This window comes from Triticum dicoccoides, chromosome 5A, assembly GCF_002162155.2.
Source record: "Triticum dicoccoides isolate Atlit2015 ecotype Zavitan chromosome 5A, WEW_v2.0, whole genome shotgun sequence".
Taxonomy (NCBI): domain Eukaryota; kingdom Viridiplantae; phylum Streptophyta; class Magnoliopsida; order Poales; family Poaceae; genus Triticum; species Triticum dicoccoides.
In genome coordinates, this window is record NC_041388.1 from 685,935,098 (window position 1) to 685,952,187 (window position 17,090).

At 45.6% G+C, this 17,090-nt stretch overlaps 2 protein-coding genes across 2 annotated transcripts; both read left to right on the forward strand.

Annotated features, from left to right (window-relative positions):
- The first annotated feature begins 3,358 nt into the window (after positions 1-3,358).
- LOC119298440 lies at positions 3,359-3,979 on the forward strand. Its single transcript, XM_037575841.1, has one exon. It carries the CDS (start codon positions 3,409-3,411, stop codon positions 3,841-3,843), a length of 435 nt encoding a protein of 144 aa, XP_037431738.1. The 5' UTR covers positions 3,359-3,408; the 3' UTR covers positions 3,844-3,979.
- Positions 3,980-10,822: 6,843 nt separating this feature from the next.
- LOC119298442 lies at positions 10,823-11,574 on the forward strand. The gene has a single exon (XM_037575842.1). It carries the CDS (start codon positions 10,884-10,886, stop codon positions 11,316-11,318), a length of 435 nt encoding a protein of 144 aa, XP_037431739.1. The 5' UTR covers positions 10,823-10,883; the 3' UTR covers positions 11,319-11,574.
- The last annotated feature ends 5,516 nt before the right edge of the window (positions 11,575-17,090 follow it).

Here is a 17,090-nt window from a genome sequence, read left to right on the forward strand (position 1 = left end):
AATACCATGATAGTTACACATAAGTTATCAGGGTATGTGTACATCAACCTCGTCCTTGGTCAAAGTTACCATGGGGGATTATACATGAGTTACCGGGTCTACAGTTCGTATATTATCATGGTACTTACACCTAAAAACCTGGGTGTGTTTCGGTAACTTTTTCCATAGGTCAAAAATTACCACCATGTTTTTGTGTAACTTATCATGCCTATAACGGGTCAAAGTGGGCCGTTTTTCTGGGTCAACCCACGAGCACATGTGCCTCCTCATGACACTAAACATTATGTGGCTTTTCTATGGCACATCATGTGTTGTGTTCATCTAAGAGGCCTCGCGAGGCGAGTGTATATTTTTAACAACTTGTTTTCTTTTGGTAAAAAGTTATCATCATGTTTATATTGTAAGTTATTGGTTATGCGGTGCTTATATTATCATGTTATTCACACAAAAATTATCGGGGATGTTTTGAAGAACTTTTCTCCGGGACAAAAGGTTATCATGGTGATTCTAGGTAACCTATCAAGCCCGCAATGCTTAAAATATCATGCTATTTACACAAATTTTATCAGGGATATGTTTCAGCAAAATTCCCCCCCACGGGTCAAAAACTTATCATTTTTTTCGACAAAGGGTGAATTTTATTAGCTCAAAATGGAGCATCAAGAAGATACAAACACAATGAGCACACCCGGCCTCTGCATAGCTAGGATGCACACAGCCAACATCAACACATGCACATAAAAACACACCAACAAATAGCAAAGTCATACAAGACCAAAGCTATGCGTAGGTGAGAAAAAAAACCTGAAGCAATCAAATCCATAATCAGCAAAGTACATCAATGATCATATCCGCACCAACCATTTTATTACACCAAACGAACGATGAGATTCTTCAACAGCAACGCCTTCAGGAAGGGAGCGACGCTCAATAGCCGCCGTCATCGGATCCAACCACCTAAGTTCAGAATCTAGGTTTTCACCCTGGAGAAATAATCCGAGCATATCCGAGCAATGCCTTCAACAAGGTAACGACGTAAAAACATCGCCATTGCTAGGCATGACCAACTCGGGTCACCTAGGTTTCACCCCGGAGCTCGAGACCGGGTGCCTAGTAGCACCACCATCAAGTCACTCAAGTGTTGTCGCCACCACTTTTTCACGAGTCCAGCAGTTACATGTGCGATGTGTGACCGCCGCTGCTGCACCACCATCCCTCTGCGTCAAGCCGTTGTCCATAGTTTGCATCTCACCATGATGTCAACCACCGGATCTAGAAGTAGAAACCCTCATGAAGATCTCTCGATGACCAGCGCGATCCACATCGAGGCTGCCGCCGGACGAGATCTAGGTGTAGCAGCCACACCAGCAATGGCCCCCGCATCAAGCATGGACTCGTATGAGTTGTGAAGGCTAGGGACGGCTGTCACAGGATCCAGCTGGGACGACCCCATTGCCGGCCTGACGGCCACCAACGGCCATGGAATCACCGCTAAGAGTCATCTCTGTCGCCGTCGATGAGAGCGTACGTGCTAGTCTCAAGCAAGCACATAGGCACCTTGATTGATTTCTTGACTAGTGACGCATGCACGTCTGGCCAATTGAAAATCTGGCTTTCACTTGCGACCATGGATGGATTCGATCTTTTTGGGTCCCCGTGTGCTCGGGAAGAACAGCCACAAGCAGGGACCCCGCCGCCGCCGTCAGCCGCACTAGCTTTGCCGGCGGCGTCCTCCAGCGACGGCGGGAGGGAGAGGCAGGCCGGAGGAGAGGTAGGTTGGGCGGGGGACGGCGCCGCCGCCCGTGTGGCCCAGGAAGAGCGACGCGGGGGCCAGAGTGTATTTTTTGGATCGGCTGTTATGTTTGAACAGCCTGAGGAACTCTAGTCAAAAACTTATCATGGTGTTTAGTTATCGCGGTGCATATGTTTTTATGCTATTTACACATAAAAATATCAGGGGAGGGAGGTATAGTACCGTGCTATTTACACAGAAGATACCGGAGTATCTTAAAAAAAAACTTCCCTATGGTCAAAGTTACCATGGTGTTTCTACCTCAGTTATCAGATATGCGCTACGTATATTACCATCTATTTACACATAAATTATCTGGTATCTTTTCATATTTTTCTTCCCCAATGGTTAAAATTACCACGATGTTTGTATCTAAATTATCAGGTCTATGGCGTGAATGTTATCATGCTATTTACAGAAATTACCCGGGGCCGGGGTTCAACAAATTTCTTCCCAATGATCAAAGTTACCATGATGCTTTCACCAAAGTTATCACGCCTTCAATGCTTATGACCATGCTACTTACATATAATGTACCGCGTGGTATACAAAAGTTATCATGTTGGTGGTGCGTCATTTATCGTGGTGGTGATGGAGAATTTACCATGGGAAAAATTTATGTGCCAGGTTTGATAGGTGAAACAAAAGTTTTTCAGTGCTAAAATATTAAAGGCAAAACATGTCAAAAACAATATTTTTCTTGGCTTGTTGGACAATGAATGTCATAGGTGAGATGATTGGCTCCCTTCGTTGATTACCTGCAGACTAGAGATCAAAAACTAATTCAAGCATTATTTTTGCCCAAAAATCTGGAAGGCACGAGATCGGGAGGACGTGCGGGAAAGCAAGGAGATCGGGAGGGTGATGCGTGTGGCAGCACGGTTGCCACTTACATATTTTGATTTAAAGATCTGACAAGTTTTTTGAGGGTAAAGATCTGACAAGTTACATGTATAGCAAAAGTGATGTTCATTGCAGTCAGCTCTTAGACGGGTATTTGAGCCAATTTGGAAAGGAGGATTGCTGATACATAATTAACGACAAACATGGCAGTTTATTGTTGCCTGCAAGACTTTTAGTAGTAGCAAAAATAAAAGTAATAACAACATAATTGCGCCAGCAATGATGTTCCAAATAGAGAGATAATCCCTCGGTCCCAAAATAAAATTTCTGCGATGAATCCAGTATGCATTTTCAATTGTGCTACATTGCATACCCATTCAATTCAGCGGCTGGCGGGGTGTGCTATGCCGTCGCAGCCCTTCTCCGGACTTGGTCAGAGAAGGCTGTGTGAGTATCACCATATCTCTTCGTCCTTCACCACTTACGCGCTCAGTAAAGCTCACATACGTTGACGAATTCAATCAAAAGACAAAAAAGTACGTAGGTCCAGACGAATTGGCATCCTACTCTAGAAATCAGCAACCCGTAGCTCTCAAAGCTGGCACACAGAAAATACTTACTCTGATAGACGGTGATCAACTGAAGCTTTCTCGCATCTACTAGCTATATATATCTTGGCATGGCATGTCACATTCCATCATTCACGGTTAGCTAGCTCTCCCATTTCACAAGATCGTCAGCCCCGCGTTGCAGAAAATATAGCATCACTTGACATGGCATCCCAAGCCGTCGAGAGCCACCGTGCCGGCGCGGAGGTATTCCACGGCGACGACGCCATGTGCAAGAAGAAGTCGGTGGAGGTGCTGGAGGAGCTGGGCCTCCCGACGGGCCTGCTGCCCCTGGAGGACATGGAGGAGTTCGGGTACAACCGCGCGGCCGGCTTCATGTGGCTCGTGCAGAGGAAGAAGACGGAGCACACGTTCAAGAAGGTGAAGCAGACCGTGTCGTACGCCGGCGAGGTGACGGCCTTCGTCGAGCCGGGAAAGCTGAGGAAGATCACCGGCGTGAAGACCAAGGAGCTGTTTCTGTGGCTCAGCGTGGTGGAGGTGTATGTTGTTGAGGGCCTGGCCCCTGGCAAGGTCACCTTCAAGACCGGCACTGGTCTCTCCGACACCTTTGATGCAGCTGCTTTTGCCCTTGGAGAATGAGTAGTAATTCTTGTGCTATTTGTAGTTGCACAAGTTTGTTTGTGCCAGATATATATAAACCCTTGCGATGCTTGTAAGTTGTCCTTATTGTTCCTTGCCTGAATGAATAAAAGTGTCCGGTTCCTGTCTCCAACTGTACCTGTACTGTGGACCGAACCAAGGAGAATAATTCAGCACTGCGAGACCAAAGGCAAAACCTATTCCCGGCGAACAAATACACGCCCCGCGGAGCTCTTTGTGCCGGCCAACTATGGGGCCGCTGATTTTATTTTCATTTCAGAATTATTTTCCTTTTCGGGTTTCTGCCAGCTCATTTCAATTCCATTTTCTTGTTTTTTTTCTATTCAATTATTTCCTATTTCTTTTTTATATTGATTATATTTTGTAAAATAATACACGGTGAACATTTTTACAACAAACCACGTACATTTTTTAATAACGGGCGAACAAGCATTGCAGGAAACATTTTTTTCCGCTACAAAATGACAAACATTTTTAGTTGTGTATCAAACTTTTTTCAATATGATCAGGAGATATGCTAGGAAAGAATTAAAAAAAATCTTAACATCCCTAATGTACATGTGATATTACATATATTCAACAGGAGGCACGAACAACCAGTCTGGGAGAGTAAAAATGTTGTTTTTTGCATGGTCTATCGGCTGGAACTTTTGTGATCTGGCACATGTAAAAACTATGAACATTTATCTTTTTTTGGAACTTTGTGATCTGGCACTTGTAAAAACTATGAACATTTATCTCTTTTTGGCTGTGCTCGAGCCCTATGAACATCGTACTTTAGTTTGCTTATATTGCTATGCATTTGAAATGAAGGAGGGCGGCCTCAGTGGACATTTAGGGGATCCAATTAGATGGACGACTACCATATCCGTGTCCACGAAGGATGGTGTTGGAGATGCCCTAACACCGCCGAAGAAGATAGAAAAATAAAAAAGAACAAGGCACAGTACGTGCTTTTTTCATACAATTCAGAATGGACCGGGTTCAACTACCAGAGAGATGACGGAATAAAAACAAATAAAAGCGTCATGGTGCGAAATGTGCGGGGATTAAATACTAAACCACCTATAGAGCTCATAATCCATCTCATACAAGCTTTCAGAAAGTATGTGCCTTTGAGGAAAGACTTAACGATGCCGAACTCTTAATCTTCACCATTACATTTGTGTCAAACCAGCGTGGCAACTGGCAACGTTGGTCCACGGCTACCGACCTGCTCTAGACACGTCGTCGCTTTGTTGAGCCGAGCTCAACCTCTTCGAATCATCATCTCGACGAGTCGAACAAGAGTTCGGCATCACAAAGGATAAATCGTCACCAACATCGTCGCCCCACGGATTACACGGAACGGTCAGACCAGCATCGCTGCATGATCACTTCATCAAACCGGTATTGACCGCGTCACAAGTTACGACCCGCGTCGGCATGGCCGCACTGTTGTTTCTATAAGTCGATGCCCATCGCGCCAAACTGCTTCAACACCTCGACCGGCATGTCAGCTGCAACGTCTCCTTACCGACCTACTCCGTCACCTCGGCTGGACCGGAGGCTTCATCATCTCTTCATCAACCTACTCTGGTGAGTCCGGCATACCAGCCGACCAACTTCATCACCTCAGCTGTACTAGGGGCTTTAGCTTCACAATATCGACCATGTTGCGTCGCCACTTTGTCAAGCCGAGCACTCCGCTTGATCACCTCGAGCTTGGGGGCGGGTACCTCGGCCAGGCCGAGGACTACTTCTTCGTCCCGCCACAAGTCTGGACCTCTTCATCAACGATTAAAGTTCGATGGATGTTTCTTTATTTGTTCTGGTCTTCCACGATCATCGCGGTCCAAATTTTATTTTTCTTAGCTATTTGTTTAGCACATAAATTAATATACAAAGAATATTTTATGTTCTTTTGTACTGCACTAATTTTGCAGAGCGGCGGCGGCCGTGTGTGTCGTCCGGTTACACATTGGATCTGAGGTCCGCTATGACGGACTAGCAACAGACGCGACTTGTGAGGATGTGTTGTGCATCATGGGAGATCCTGAACGGCTGTGTCCCAGCCGAGCACACGCACGCAATATCAAGCTAAGGCACATGCTATTAATCATACTAATTTTTGCTTGCATGAGTTTATTTTTTTCGAGGAATATTACTCTGGTTTTACATATGACTGTCAAATGGTGGCTGCATTAACGATGATTGCGTGACGGTTCAGTCAGTTCCCCGTCCGCAATTCGGCAAACACTGCATCGGGGACTCGGACCACCTTGCAAGCTCAGGCTTTGTCATGCCGACGCCCCGCATCGACATGGCTTCGACGCCAGACCACATCTCTTTAAAAAAATATTTTACGCCTACGTCGTCGCCCCAATCGGCATAAATCGGCTCGCGTGATTACCTTGTTGGTCGAATTGCCATACCGGCATGTTCGGTTTCCTTGGTGACTTCGGCATCACTGAAAGATCTCTACCTCATCGAGTGTTCGGCACACGGGTCATATTTCTTTATTACTCACTTTGCATAAATTATTAATTATGCAATGAATTTTTTAATTTATTATTATTACTATTATCTCCGACTTGCACTACTTTCTGTTCACATGTAAATGATTCAGGTTGGGCAGCGATGTCACATCGGCGTACCGACATACCACGCCACCTCGGCTGGACCGGGGACTTCGGCGTCATTCTACCGGCCTACTCTGTCGCCTCGGTCAGACTGGGGGTTCCACCCCGCCACATTGGCTGCGCTATGTCGCCATTTCAGAGTGCCGAGCTCTTCGCTCCGCCACCTCAGGATCGGCTTGGGGGCTGGGACCTCGTCCCACCGTAAGTTCCGGCCACGCATCGACACCGAGCACATTAACCAGCTATGTCGCTTCCATGCTCAATTTTTTTTAATTCTTGTTCGGTTCAACCAAACATTATATTTGTGTTAAAAATTTAATTTGTCAACAAACGTTGTTTGTTAAAAACACTTCCTTTCCCATGTTAAACTGGGGGCTCTTAAATTTATATGAGCTGTTTTATAATAAGTGTTCTTCTTCTAAGTCGTTGGAAAGTCTTTTTCTGTCACTCCTTTTTCGACATGAGTATGTGGTCAATAGCCGGGGAGCCTAGTTTCTCTCTCAAAGCCGCTCGAGTTTAGTTTGCTAAACTGGCCTAACGAGAAATACTCCACCTTTGGGATAGGAGGGTGCAGCCGTAGGCTGGCCCGCTTGAAGTCTTGACATCGGATGTGTCATATTAATGCACGACAGAAGCACAAAAATAAGACTAATTTTCGGATTTGCACCAAATGACTTGATTTAGTTCGGGCGTAAAGTTTTTACTGAAGTTTTTTTGTTTTCCAAGCCTATGGAACTTTTAAACAATTTGTGTGTTTCCAGCATAAGTCCCGCAGTGCAACGCCGGTCACCTTTAGAGATTCAGCAAATGCATTCTCGGATATTGCTATATATGCATCGGTTTTGAATTGTGTCTTCGGTCAATAGTTGGGTTGCCCGGTTTCTGTGCTTGCCTCCTACATTTCACTTTGTTCGGCTAGGTGTGCAAAGGGAGAACCACTGCGATTGTGCTTCCAGTTCGAATGGTTAAGCACCTCAGTAGAGAAAGCCGAAAACTGACTGTCACAATTGACGTAAACTGGTCAGCGGTCCGATGACAGTGTCAAAATATAGATCGATACCGATTACTCCGTGTTAAATGATGAGCCTTTCATAACATTGACCGAAGTGTTAATGGCTAGACTTCGGTCGGTGCCGAACACTAACTGGGAGGTTGTAGCTAGCTTCCCCAGTTTAAAGCTCCTATGACTAAGTGAAAGTTATAAAGCACACATATCTGATTGCCTTGTTTCCGCTAACACAACCACCTCCCGACACCAAGACGTCGGCTAAGGGTTGTCTTATTACTGCGGAAACACCCTGCATAGTATCTACAAAGGGGTAGAAGCCGACGATGGGCTACTTTCGACTGATAAACGGTCGCAACAGAGTCAAAATTTATATATATCATCAGTGTTTGTATTCAGTATAGAAGTGCTGCCTTTCGTAATTATTGTTATAAAGCCATAAATATGCATCAAATTTGACTTAAGATTTTGGTCAAGCTGGGTTGTCTGGCTACTGTGTTTAACCCTACGTTCTCGATTGTTCAGCTAGAGGATAAAGGGAGCACCTCTGTGATTGTTACTACCGGGTCATCCGGATTAGTACCTCAGACTGGGTGAAGCTGAAAGCTAGCTATCTCAAGAATATAATTGGTCGGCAAAGATGAAAGCGAAAATTCTGGTTCATCATGGACCACGGAGTTCGGGAACTTTCCCCTAACTAAATCCACAATATTTTCCTCCTGCATTGACCGGAGATGAGGTTTCATGATCATTGTCAGCATGAGTATCCAAAGAAAGGAACCGATAGAGGAACTATTTTCTTTGGAGGATGTTTTTTACATAGTAATATAACATATCTCTATGCATACCTTTGTTTATAAAACCGTCTGGCCGGATTGCCTCGTTTTCCATAAAACTTTGCCCTCATAAAGGCTTTATAAAGTGGGACAAACACTCCTCAGCTACTGGGTGAGGAGGTTGAAGCCGACGGTCGGTCAACAAAGTTTTGTACAATGCGGATCTGAGCTTTAATGATGTAAAGTACTTAGGTACATAGAATCATTACACATAAATTGCGAGCAAAAGTCAAATAATTGTAGCCAATTTTTCAAAGAGTCAAGGGCACAATCTCACTGAGACAACCGAGCAGCTGACACAACGCTCTCATAATTCCCTATTGGCATTGATTTCCTATCTATTAAGCCCCTTGAGGCCGACCTTGGCGAGGCAAGCTTTCGTTAGCTCTAGCTCCTTTAAGAGATATTTATTCTCTTTCCGAGAAGTTCGTGTTAAACACAACAAAATTTCTGTCAAACAGATATCGATCCTTAATTCGGCCACCCCGTGCCCACATTAAGACTCGGGGGCTACTGGGCTTCGCGCTTATCATGTACAAATATTAAAGGGGCACATCGATCTCCTGATCTGGTGTTGCCATCCGACCAGTGTCTCGGAGGCTACTGCATTGCCTATTCAATGCAGAAAATTCATAATGCCAAGTGTTCGGCTTGACCGAGCTATGGGAAAACACGTCTTCGGGCAACAATAGATACCATTTGGACCTATCCGGCATCAAGCTAATATATTACCGCAACTTATCAAGGCCCTCTCTCAAGGACCCGTCTGTCGGTCACTATTTCCTGCAATATATTACACCGTGTTTCAATTCCTATGTATGCTGCTGAGCTAGGAGTTGATCCTCAGGCCGATTTCGCAAATCGACCTGAGTCTCAGGGGCTAATGGGATCAGCGGTTTCATGTTTTCCTTCAGGTGCATCTCGGGTTTTAGACCGACACACACCTTGAGGGCCACTGGTTATATATCTCGGCAGAGAATAAATTGCATCAATCAAGAAAAATATATCCACAAAAAATCAGCCCATACCCGAGGTAGTGCACCACCTCGGATGCAGTTCGGCATAAAGCTCGGATACAAGTAGTTGGCTCCATAAAGGGCATTTCCAGCATTAAGCTCAGCTGAACTCCTTTAGAGTTTTTCACATACCAAGGTAATCAATGACGCCTCGGATACAGTCCGGCATTGGCACTCGAATGCGAGAGGACACCTCAGATGCAGTTCGGTGTTGGATTTCGGCTGCAAAAATATACCTTGGATGCAGACCGGCGTTGGAGTTCGTCTGCAAAGATATACCTTGGATGCAATCTGGCGTTGGATTTCGGATGCAAGAGGGCACTGTCGCATGAGAAACACTTTAAACCCGAGGTGTGGTTTAAAAATAACAAGGCATTGATAAAGGCCGAAGACTTAAAGGCCTCCTCGGATGCCCGACGTGTAAACTCTTCAGATTTAGCTCGGCAATCCTCAAGATCGAAGATGGAAAGATTTGTTGAACCAGTTTTCAAGGCCGACGACCGGAGATGAAGAAAAGTTTGGAAGAACCCACGTCGTCCCGATCTCGCGGTTGGCTGGAACCGCACAGAGTTTCACCATGAAGACGTATGTCGCCGCCAGTACTCCGGCGGAGATCTTCCATCCCTTCACCGGAGCCCTCATCTCGCCGCCGACCATCCATGTGAAGAATCGACGAGTGATCTGGGTCGGATCCAGATCCGCGGCCGCCGCCATGCCCACCATTGCCAGCATCACCAGCCATGGAGTCGTTGGTTGTCGTCGCACGGCCAGCCATGTGAGATCTTGTGGGTGAATCCAACAACCCCCTCTAAACGGGTATTTGATCCAACTGAAGGGGAGGATTGAAAATACACCATCCGTCCCAAATTACTTATCGTAAAAATGGATCGAAATGGATGTATCTAAAACTAAAAATACGTCTAGATATATCCATTTATGTGACAAGTAATTCGTGGCAGAGTTAGTACGTAATTAACAACAAACATGGCAGTTCATTGTTGTCTGCAAGACTTCTGGAAAAATAAAAGTAAAAACGACATAATTGCGCCAGCAATGATGTTCCAAATAGAGATATAATCCCTCAATCCTAAAATAATTTTTCTGCGATGAATCCAGCATACATTTTCAATTGTGCTACATTGCATACCCATTCAATTCAGCGGCTGGCGGGCTGTGCTATGCCGTCGCGACCCTTTCTGGACTTGGTCACAGAAGGCTGTGTGAGTATCACCATAATCTTCCTTCTTCGCCACTTAAGCGCTCAAATAAAAGCTCACATCTATTGTAGAGTTCAAAAGACAAAAATAGTAGGTCCAAACATATTGACATTCCACTCTAGAAACCACCAACCTGTAGCTCTCAAGCAGAAAACACTCTTATAGACGGTGATCAATATTGAAGCTTTCTCGCATCTCCTACTACATAGCTAGCTATATATAGGTTGGCCTGGCATATCAGACTCCATCATTCACGGCTAGCTAGCTCTCCCATTTCACAAGATCGTCAAGACCGCGTGGTAGAAAATACAGCCTCACCTGACATGGCATCCCAAGCCGTCGAGACCCATCGTGCCGGCGCGGAGGTATTCCGCGGCGACGGCGCCATCTGCAAGAAGAAGTGCGTGGAGGTGCTGGAGGAGCTGGGCCTCCCGACGGGCCTGCTGCCCCTGGAGGACATGGAGGAGTTTGGGTACAACCGCGCGGCTGGCTTCATGTGGCTGGTGCAGAGGAAGAAGACGGAGCACACGTTCAAGAAGGTGAAGCAGACCGTGTCGTACGCCGGCGAGGTGACGGCCTTCGTCGAGCCGGGGAAGCTGAGGAAGATCGCCGGCGTGAAGACCAAGGAGCTGTTCCTGTGGCTCAGCGTGGTGGAGGTGTATGTTGAGAGCGTGACGGCCCCTGGTAAGGTCACCTTCAAGACCGGCACTGGTCTCTCCGACACCTTTGATGCAGCTGCTTTTGCCCTTGGAGAATGAGTAACTGTGTTGTGATATACTCCTATCGTTCGAAAATACTTGTCATTAAAATGGATAAAAAAAAATGTATTTAGAACTAAAATACATCTAGATACATCCCTTTTTCTTCATTTTGAGGACAAGTATTTTCGGACGGAGGGAGTAGTTGCACAAGTTTGTGCCAATACTGCCATACTTATAAACGCTACCGATGCTTGTAAGCTGTCCGTCTTGTTCCCTAAATGAATAAAAGTGTCCAGTTCGTGCGAGGGGCGGACCCAGGATGAAAACTGAGAGGGGGCAAAGATGTATATGGATTTTTTTTGGGAGATGGTGTAAGAACTAATGGCTAAATCATTTATAAAAACTAACGGCACAACTACACAAGCATACATATAGTGCCTAAGAAGAATAAAATATCATATATTTCCTTATAATATAATTTCATTACACATAATTACGATAAGCTCATCGCCAAAGTAAAAGTAAACTAATCATGACATGGTAAATTGAGAAATATCAATATGCCATTTTTTAGTCTTAAATACAATTTATGGCATGCAATTCGTAAGAAGAAAACATGTTAAATTTAGTGAGAAAAAATCTTGAGCGCATCACCTCATTCTGTTTCGTCCCACTCATGATTTTCTCCATGGATTTGTTTAATTATCACCTCATTAGGTATAATATCCAAAATTTTCTTTTCTACAAAGCAAAGGAAATATGTACTTCTCTTTCTTTTAGATGGATTCATAGAAAGTTAGTTCAAATCAACAAAATTCATGGGTGTTGCCAGCTGTAGATTTTGCAAAAAAAAAAATCTCTTCATTTACCTCCCCCTATCAATGGTGTTTTGGTCGACCGGCGTCGACATAGTTGTTTTTCCTTATTTTCTCTTCATTTTTCTCATTTAGTTTTTGACCTAGTTTCCCTTTTGATAATACACACCGCCATGTCTTTTTTTTCTTTACCCGGTCTATATGAAATCGCAGAAGCACCTTGCTTGAATCGTCAAAAAGTACTAGTAAATGTGCACGTGCAACGCACGCCTCAATTAATATTACAATCATATATAAAAAAAGCACATCGTTTGGTACAATTAGTACCCTCAACCTAAACATATGCTACTACCATACATCCATTTTAAATTATGTATATAATTAAGAGCCATTTATATGCCCAAATATTTTATTAGAAACCGTATTGATCAGTTTTAGATTTTACGTATACACCTAAATTAAGCAAGTATTCAGATATGACATTCATTTCCAAAGCAACGCCTAAATTAAGCAAACATTCAGATATGACATTCATTTCCAAAGCAACACCAGAAGAATTCTTAACTCTCAAGATTGAAGGCTCTGCTGTATTTTCAGGTATGTGCCTGCAAACTTGTTTAGTCAGTAATGCACAATATATGTACTTCTATTGTAGAATAATTCATTGGAGGGTACACCCGTACACTTGTTTAGTCACATTATTATTATCGACGATTACTAACTTCTCTAACTTCTTCTCCATTTCTCATTAGAACATGACACATATGCTGGAGCAGAGAAGGAAATCCAGATGGTTACCAAACCGGAGGGAACACGAAAAAGATTAAGGAGGCTCGGACGAAACCGAGTCGGCACCCTCCGCATAAACTCAATGCTAAGAGCAAATATTTGATATATCTACATGGACTAACTTTGTATTTTACATGATCATTTCCGTGGGGAACCCCCCTCCTCGCTCGGAGGCTACACCCAGCGGGCGCGCTTGCACGCCCCCGCCGGAAGCAAGCCGAGCCGACTGCGGTCCGCAGCTGGCCGTCATCGACATCTTCTACATCAACAGCTGCTAAAAAACCTCCGCCCAACTTCACCAAGTTGCCCGGAGGCTCGGGGGCTACTGTCGGGGTAATTGAGTACGGGTACCCCGAAGACTGCGAGACGATATTTCAAGACATCGGGGCTAGCAAAGCCCCTCAGTCCGACTGCTCAGGCCGCCGCGTCCCCTGTCCGACTGCCTGGGCCGACTCTCCACCTGGCCTACTCCTCTGGCCGGCTGCTCCAACCGGCCTGTTGTGCAGAGTCGGCCGCTGCATCGACCCGACATCGAGCCGACACCAACGAGACGACTATACCCGATCACTGTTCACGTGTCACCCCACCATCATGTATAGTGTCACTTGTCCCCTGGCACTATTTATGAAGTGACCCAGGGGACAAGCATAACACCCCACCATGCCACTAGCTAGCTAGCTACCTTGCCTACATAGCTTACTTCCTAAGCTAGCTATCCATCCATCCATCCACATGCTCACACGCATGCATACATGCCTACAGGCACACACCCATTTAGGCAGCCCCATGCCATTAGGGCACTAGAGCTTGCATGCTCATCTGGCCACCCGCATATATACGAGATCAGGTGCCCATAGCCCTGATCTCAGATACAGCTCCAGGAGCACTCTGTATCAGATACACCACATATACTTAGACATGCAGGAATAGGGGTATTATCTCTCCGGAGAGCCCCGAACCTGGGCAAACCCCCGCGTGCTATCCGCATACCCGTCCCCGGATATTCCGGCAGTAGTCTTGCCCTCACACGAAGCCATCTTGTGGCATCTGTCATCTTGCACCCCCTGTGAGAATACCACGACAACCAACTAACATATCATGATTTTTCTACCAACAAATGATATGATCAACTGAACGACATACCAATGAAGTCGGCCACATTGTAGCCATCGTTGAACCTTCCGGAACCCCAGATTCTTGGCTGCGGTGGATGTGTTTGTATCGGTTGGTTCGGTGATATTGCTTTATATATAAAGTGGGGAAACACAACGCTTTTACCCGGCGCGTCGGTCGAAACTTAGGCCGGCCACGCGGGCATCACGCGATCTGCACGGATCTGACGTCAGCCCCTGCTTCCTTCACAAAATTTTATTTCCCCTCCTCTCGTTGTGGTCCTGCGCAGCTTACCTCCCCCAACCTTGTCTTCTTGTTCTCCCAGCCCCTGATTCCTTGGCGAAATTTCCTTTCTCCTCCCCTCCATTCCTTTTTCTTCTCTGGCGAGGCAGGCTGCGAGGCCCGGCCATGGGGATGCTACTCTTGTTGCTTGGATTGCTTCGCCGGCCAGCTAAGGAGGGGAGGCGCTGCTGCAGGGGGGAGACAGAGGGGGACGACGACACTGCCGCCAGGGATGGTGAACTTTGGCGACGACCATGGGGGATGTGGTGCTGCAACCAGCAGCAGGTTTTGCTGGAACCGACCGCCAACAATGTTGGTGTTGGGGAACGTAGTAATTTCAAAAAATTTCCTACGCACACGCAAGATCATGGTGATGCATAGCAACGAGAGGGGAGAGTGTTGTCCACGTACCATCGTAGACTGAAAGCGGAAGCGTTAGCACAACACGGTTGATGTAGTCGTACGTCTTCACGATCCGACCGATCAAGTACCGAACGAACGGTACCTCCTAGGTCAGCACACGTTCAGCCCGATGACGTCCCTCGAACTCCGATCCAGCCGAGTGTTGAGGGAGAGTTTCGTCAGCACGACGGCGTGGTGACGATGTTCATGTTCTACCGACGCAGGGCTTCGCCTAAGCACCGCTACAGTATTATCGAGGTGGACTATGTTGGAGGGGGCACCGCACACGGCTAAGAGATCCAAGGGATCAATTGTTGTCTCTATGGGGTGCCCCCTGCCCCCGTATATAAAGGAGCAAGGGGGGAGGCGGCCGGCCTAGGAGGAGGGCGCGCCAAGGGGGGAGTCCTACTCCCACCGGGAGTAGGACTCCTCCTTCCCTTGTTGGAGTAGGAGAGAAGGAAAGAGGGGGAGAGGAACAAGGAAAAGGGGGCTGCACCCTTGTCCAATTCGGACCAGAGGGGGGGCGCCTCCTTCCTTTTGGCCTCTCACCTCTATTCCCGTATGGCCCAATAAGGCCCATATACTCCCCGGCGAATTCCCGTAACTCTCCGGTACTCCGAAAAATACCCAAATCACTCGGAACCTTTTCGATGTCCGAATATAGACGTCCAATATATCAATCTTTACGTCTCGACCATTTTGAGACTCCTCTTCATGTCCTCGATCTCATCCGGGACTCTGAACTCCTTCGGTACATCAAAACTCATAAACTCATAATATAACTGTCATCGAAACCTTAAGCGTGCGGACCCTACGGGTTCGAGAACAATGTAGATATGACCGAGACACGTCTCCGGTCAATAACCAATAGCGGAACCTGGATGCTCATATTGGCTCCTACATATTCTACGAAGATCTTTTATCGGTCAGATCGCATAACAACATACGTTGTTCCCTTTGTCATCGGTATGTTACTTGCCCGAGATTCGATCGTCGGTATCTCAATACCTAGTTCAATCTCGTTACCGGCAAGTCTCTTTACTCGTTCCGTAATACATCATCTCACAACTAACTCATTAGTTGTAATGCTTGCAAGGCGTATGTGATATGCATTACCGAGAGGGCCCAGAGATACCTCTCCGACAATCGGAGTGACAAATCCTAATCTCGAAATACGCCAACCCAACATGTGCCTTTGGAGACACCTGTAGAGCACCTTTATAATCACCCAGTTACGTTGTGACGTTTGGTAGCACACAAAGTGTTCCTCCAGTAAACGGGAGTTGCATAATCTCATAGTCATAGGAACATGTATAAGTCATGAAGAAAGCAATGGCAACAAACTAAACGATCAAGTTCTATGCTAATGAAATGGGTCTAGTCAATCACATCATTCTGTAATGATGTGACCCCGTTAATCAAATGACAACTCATGTCTATGGCTAGGAAACTTAACCATCTTTGATTCAACGAGCTAGTCAAGTAGAGGCATACTAGTGACATACTGTTTATCTATGTATTCACACATGCATTATGTTTCGGGTTAATACAATTCTTGAAGGAAATATGCCCTAGAGGCAATAATAAAGTTATTATTTATTTCCTTATATCATGATAAATGTTTATTATTTATGCTAGAATTGTATTAACCGGAAACATATTACATGTGTGAATACATAGACAAACAAAGTGTCACTAGTATGCCTCTACTTGACTAGCTCGTTAATCGAAGATGGTTATGTTTCCTAACCATGAACAAAAGAGTTGTTATTTGATTAACGGGATCACATCATTAGAAGAATGATTTGATTGACATGACCCATTCCATTAGCTTAGCACCCGATCATTTAGTATGTTGCTATTGCTTTCTTCATGACTTATACATGTTCCTATGACTATGAGATTATGCAACTCCCGTTTGCCGGAGGAACACTTTGTGTGCTACCAAACGTCACAACGTAACTGGGTGATTATAAAGGATCTCTACAGGTGTCTCCAAAGGTACATTTGGGTTGGCGTATTTCGAGATTAGGATTTGTCACTCCGATTGTCGGAGAGGTATCTCTGGTCCCTCTCGGTAATGTACATCACATAAGCCTTGCAAGCATTGCAACTAATGAGTTAGTTGTGAGATGATGTATTACGGAACGAGTAAAGAGACTTGCCGGTAACGAGATTGAACTAGGTATTAAGATACCGACGATCGAATCTCGGGAAAGTAACATACCGATGACAAAAGGGACAACGTATGTTGTTATGCGGTCTGACCGATAAAGATCTTCGTAGAATATGTGGGAGCCAATATGAGCATCCAGGTTCCGCTATTGGTTATTGACTGGAGACATGTCTCGGTCATGTCTACATTGTTCTCGAACCCGTAGGGTCCGCACGCTTAAGGTTTCGATGACAGTTATATTATGAGTTTATG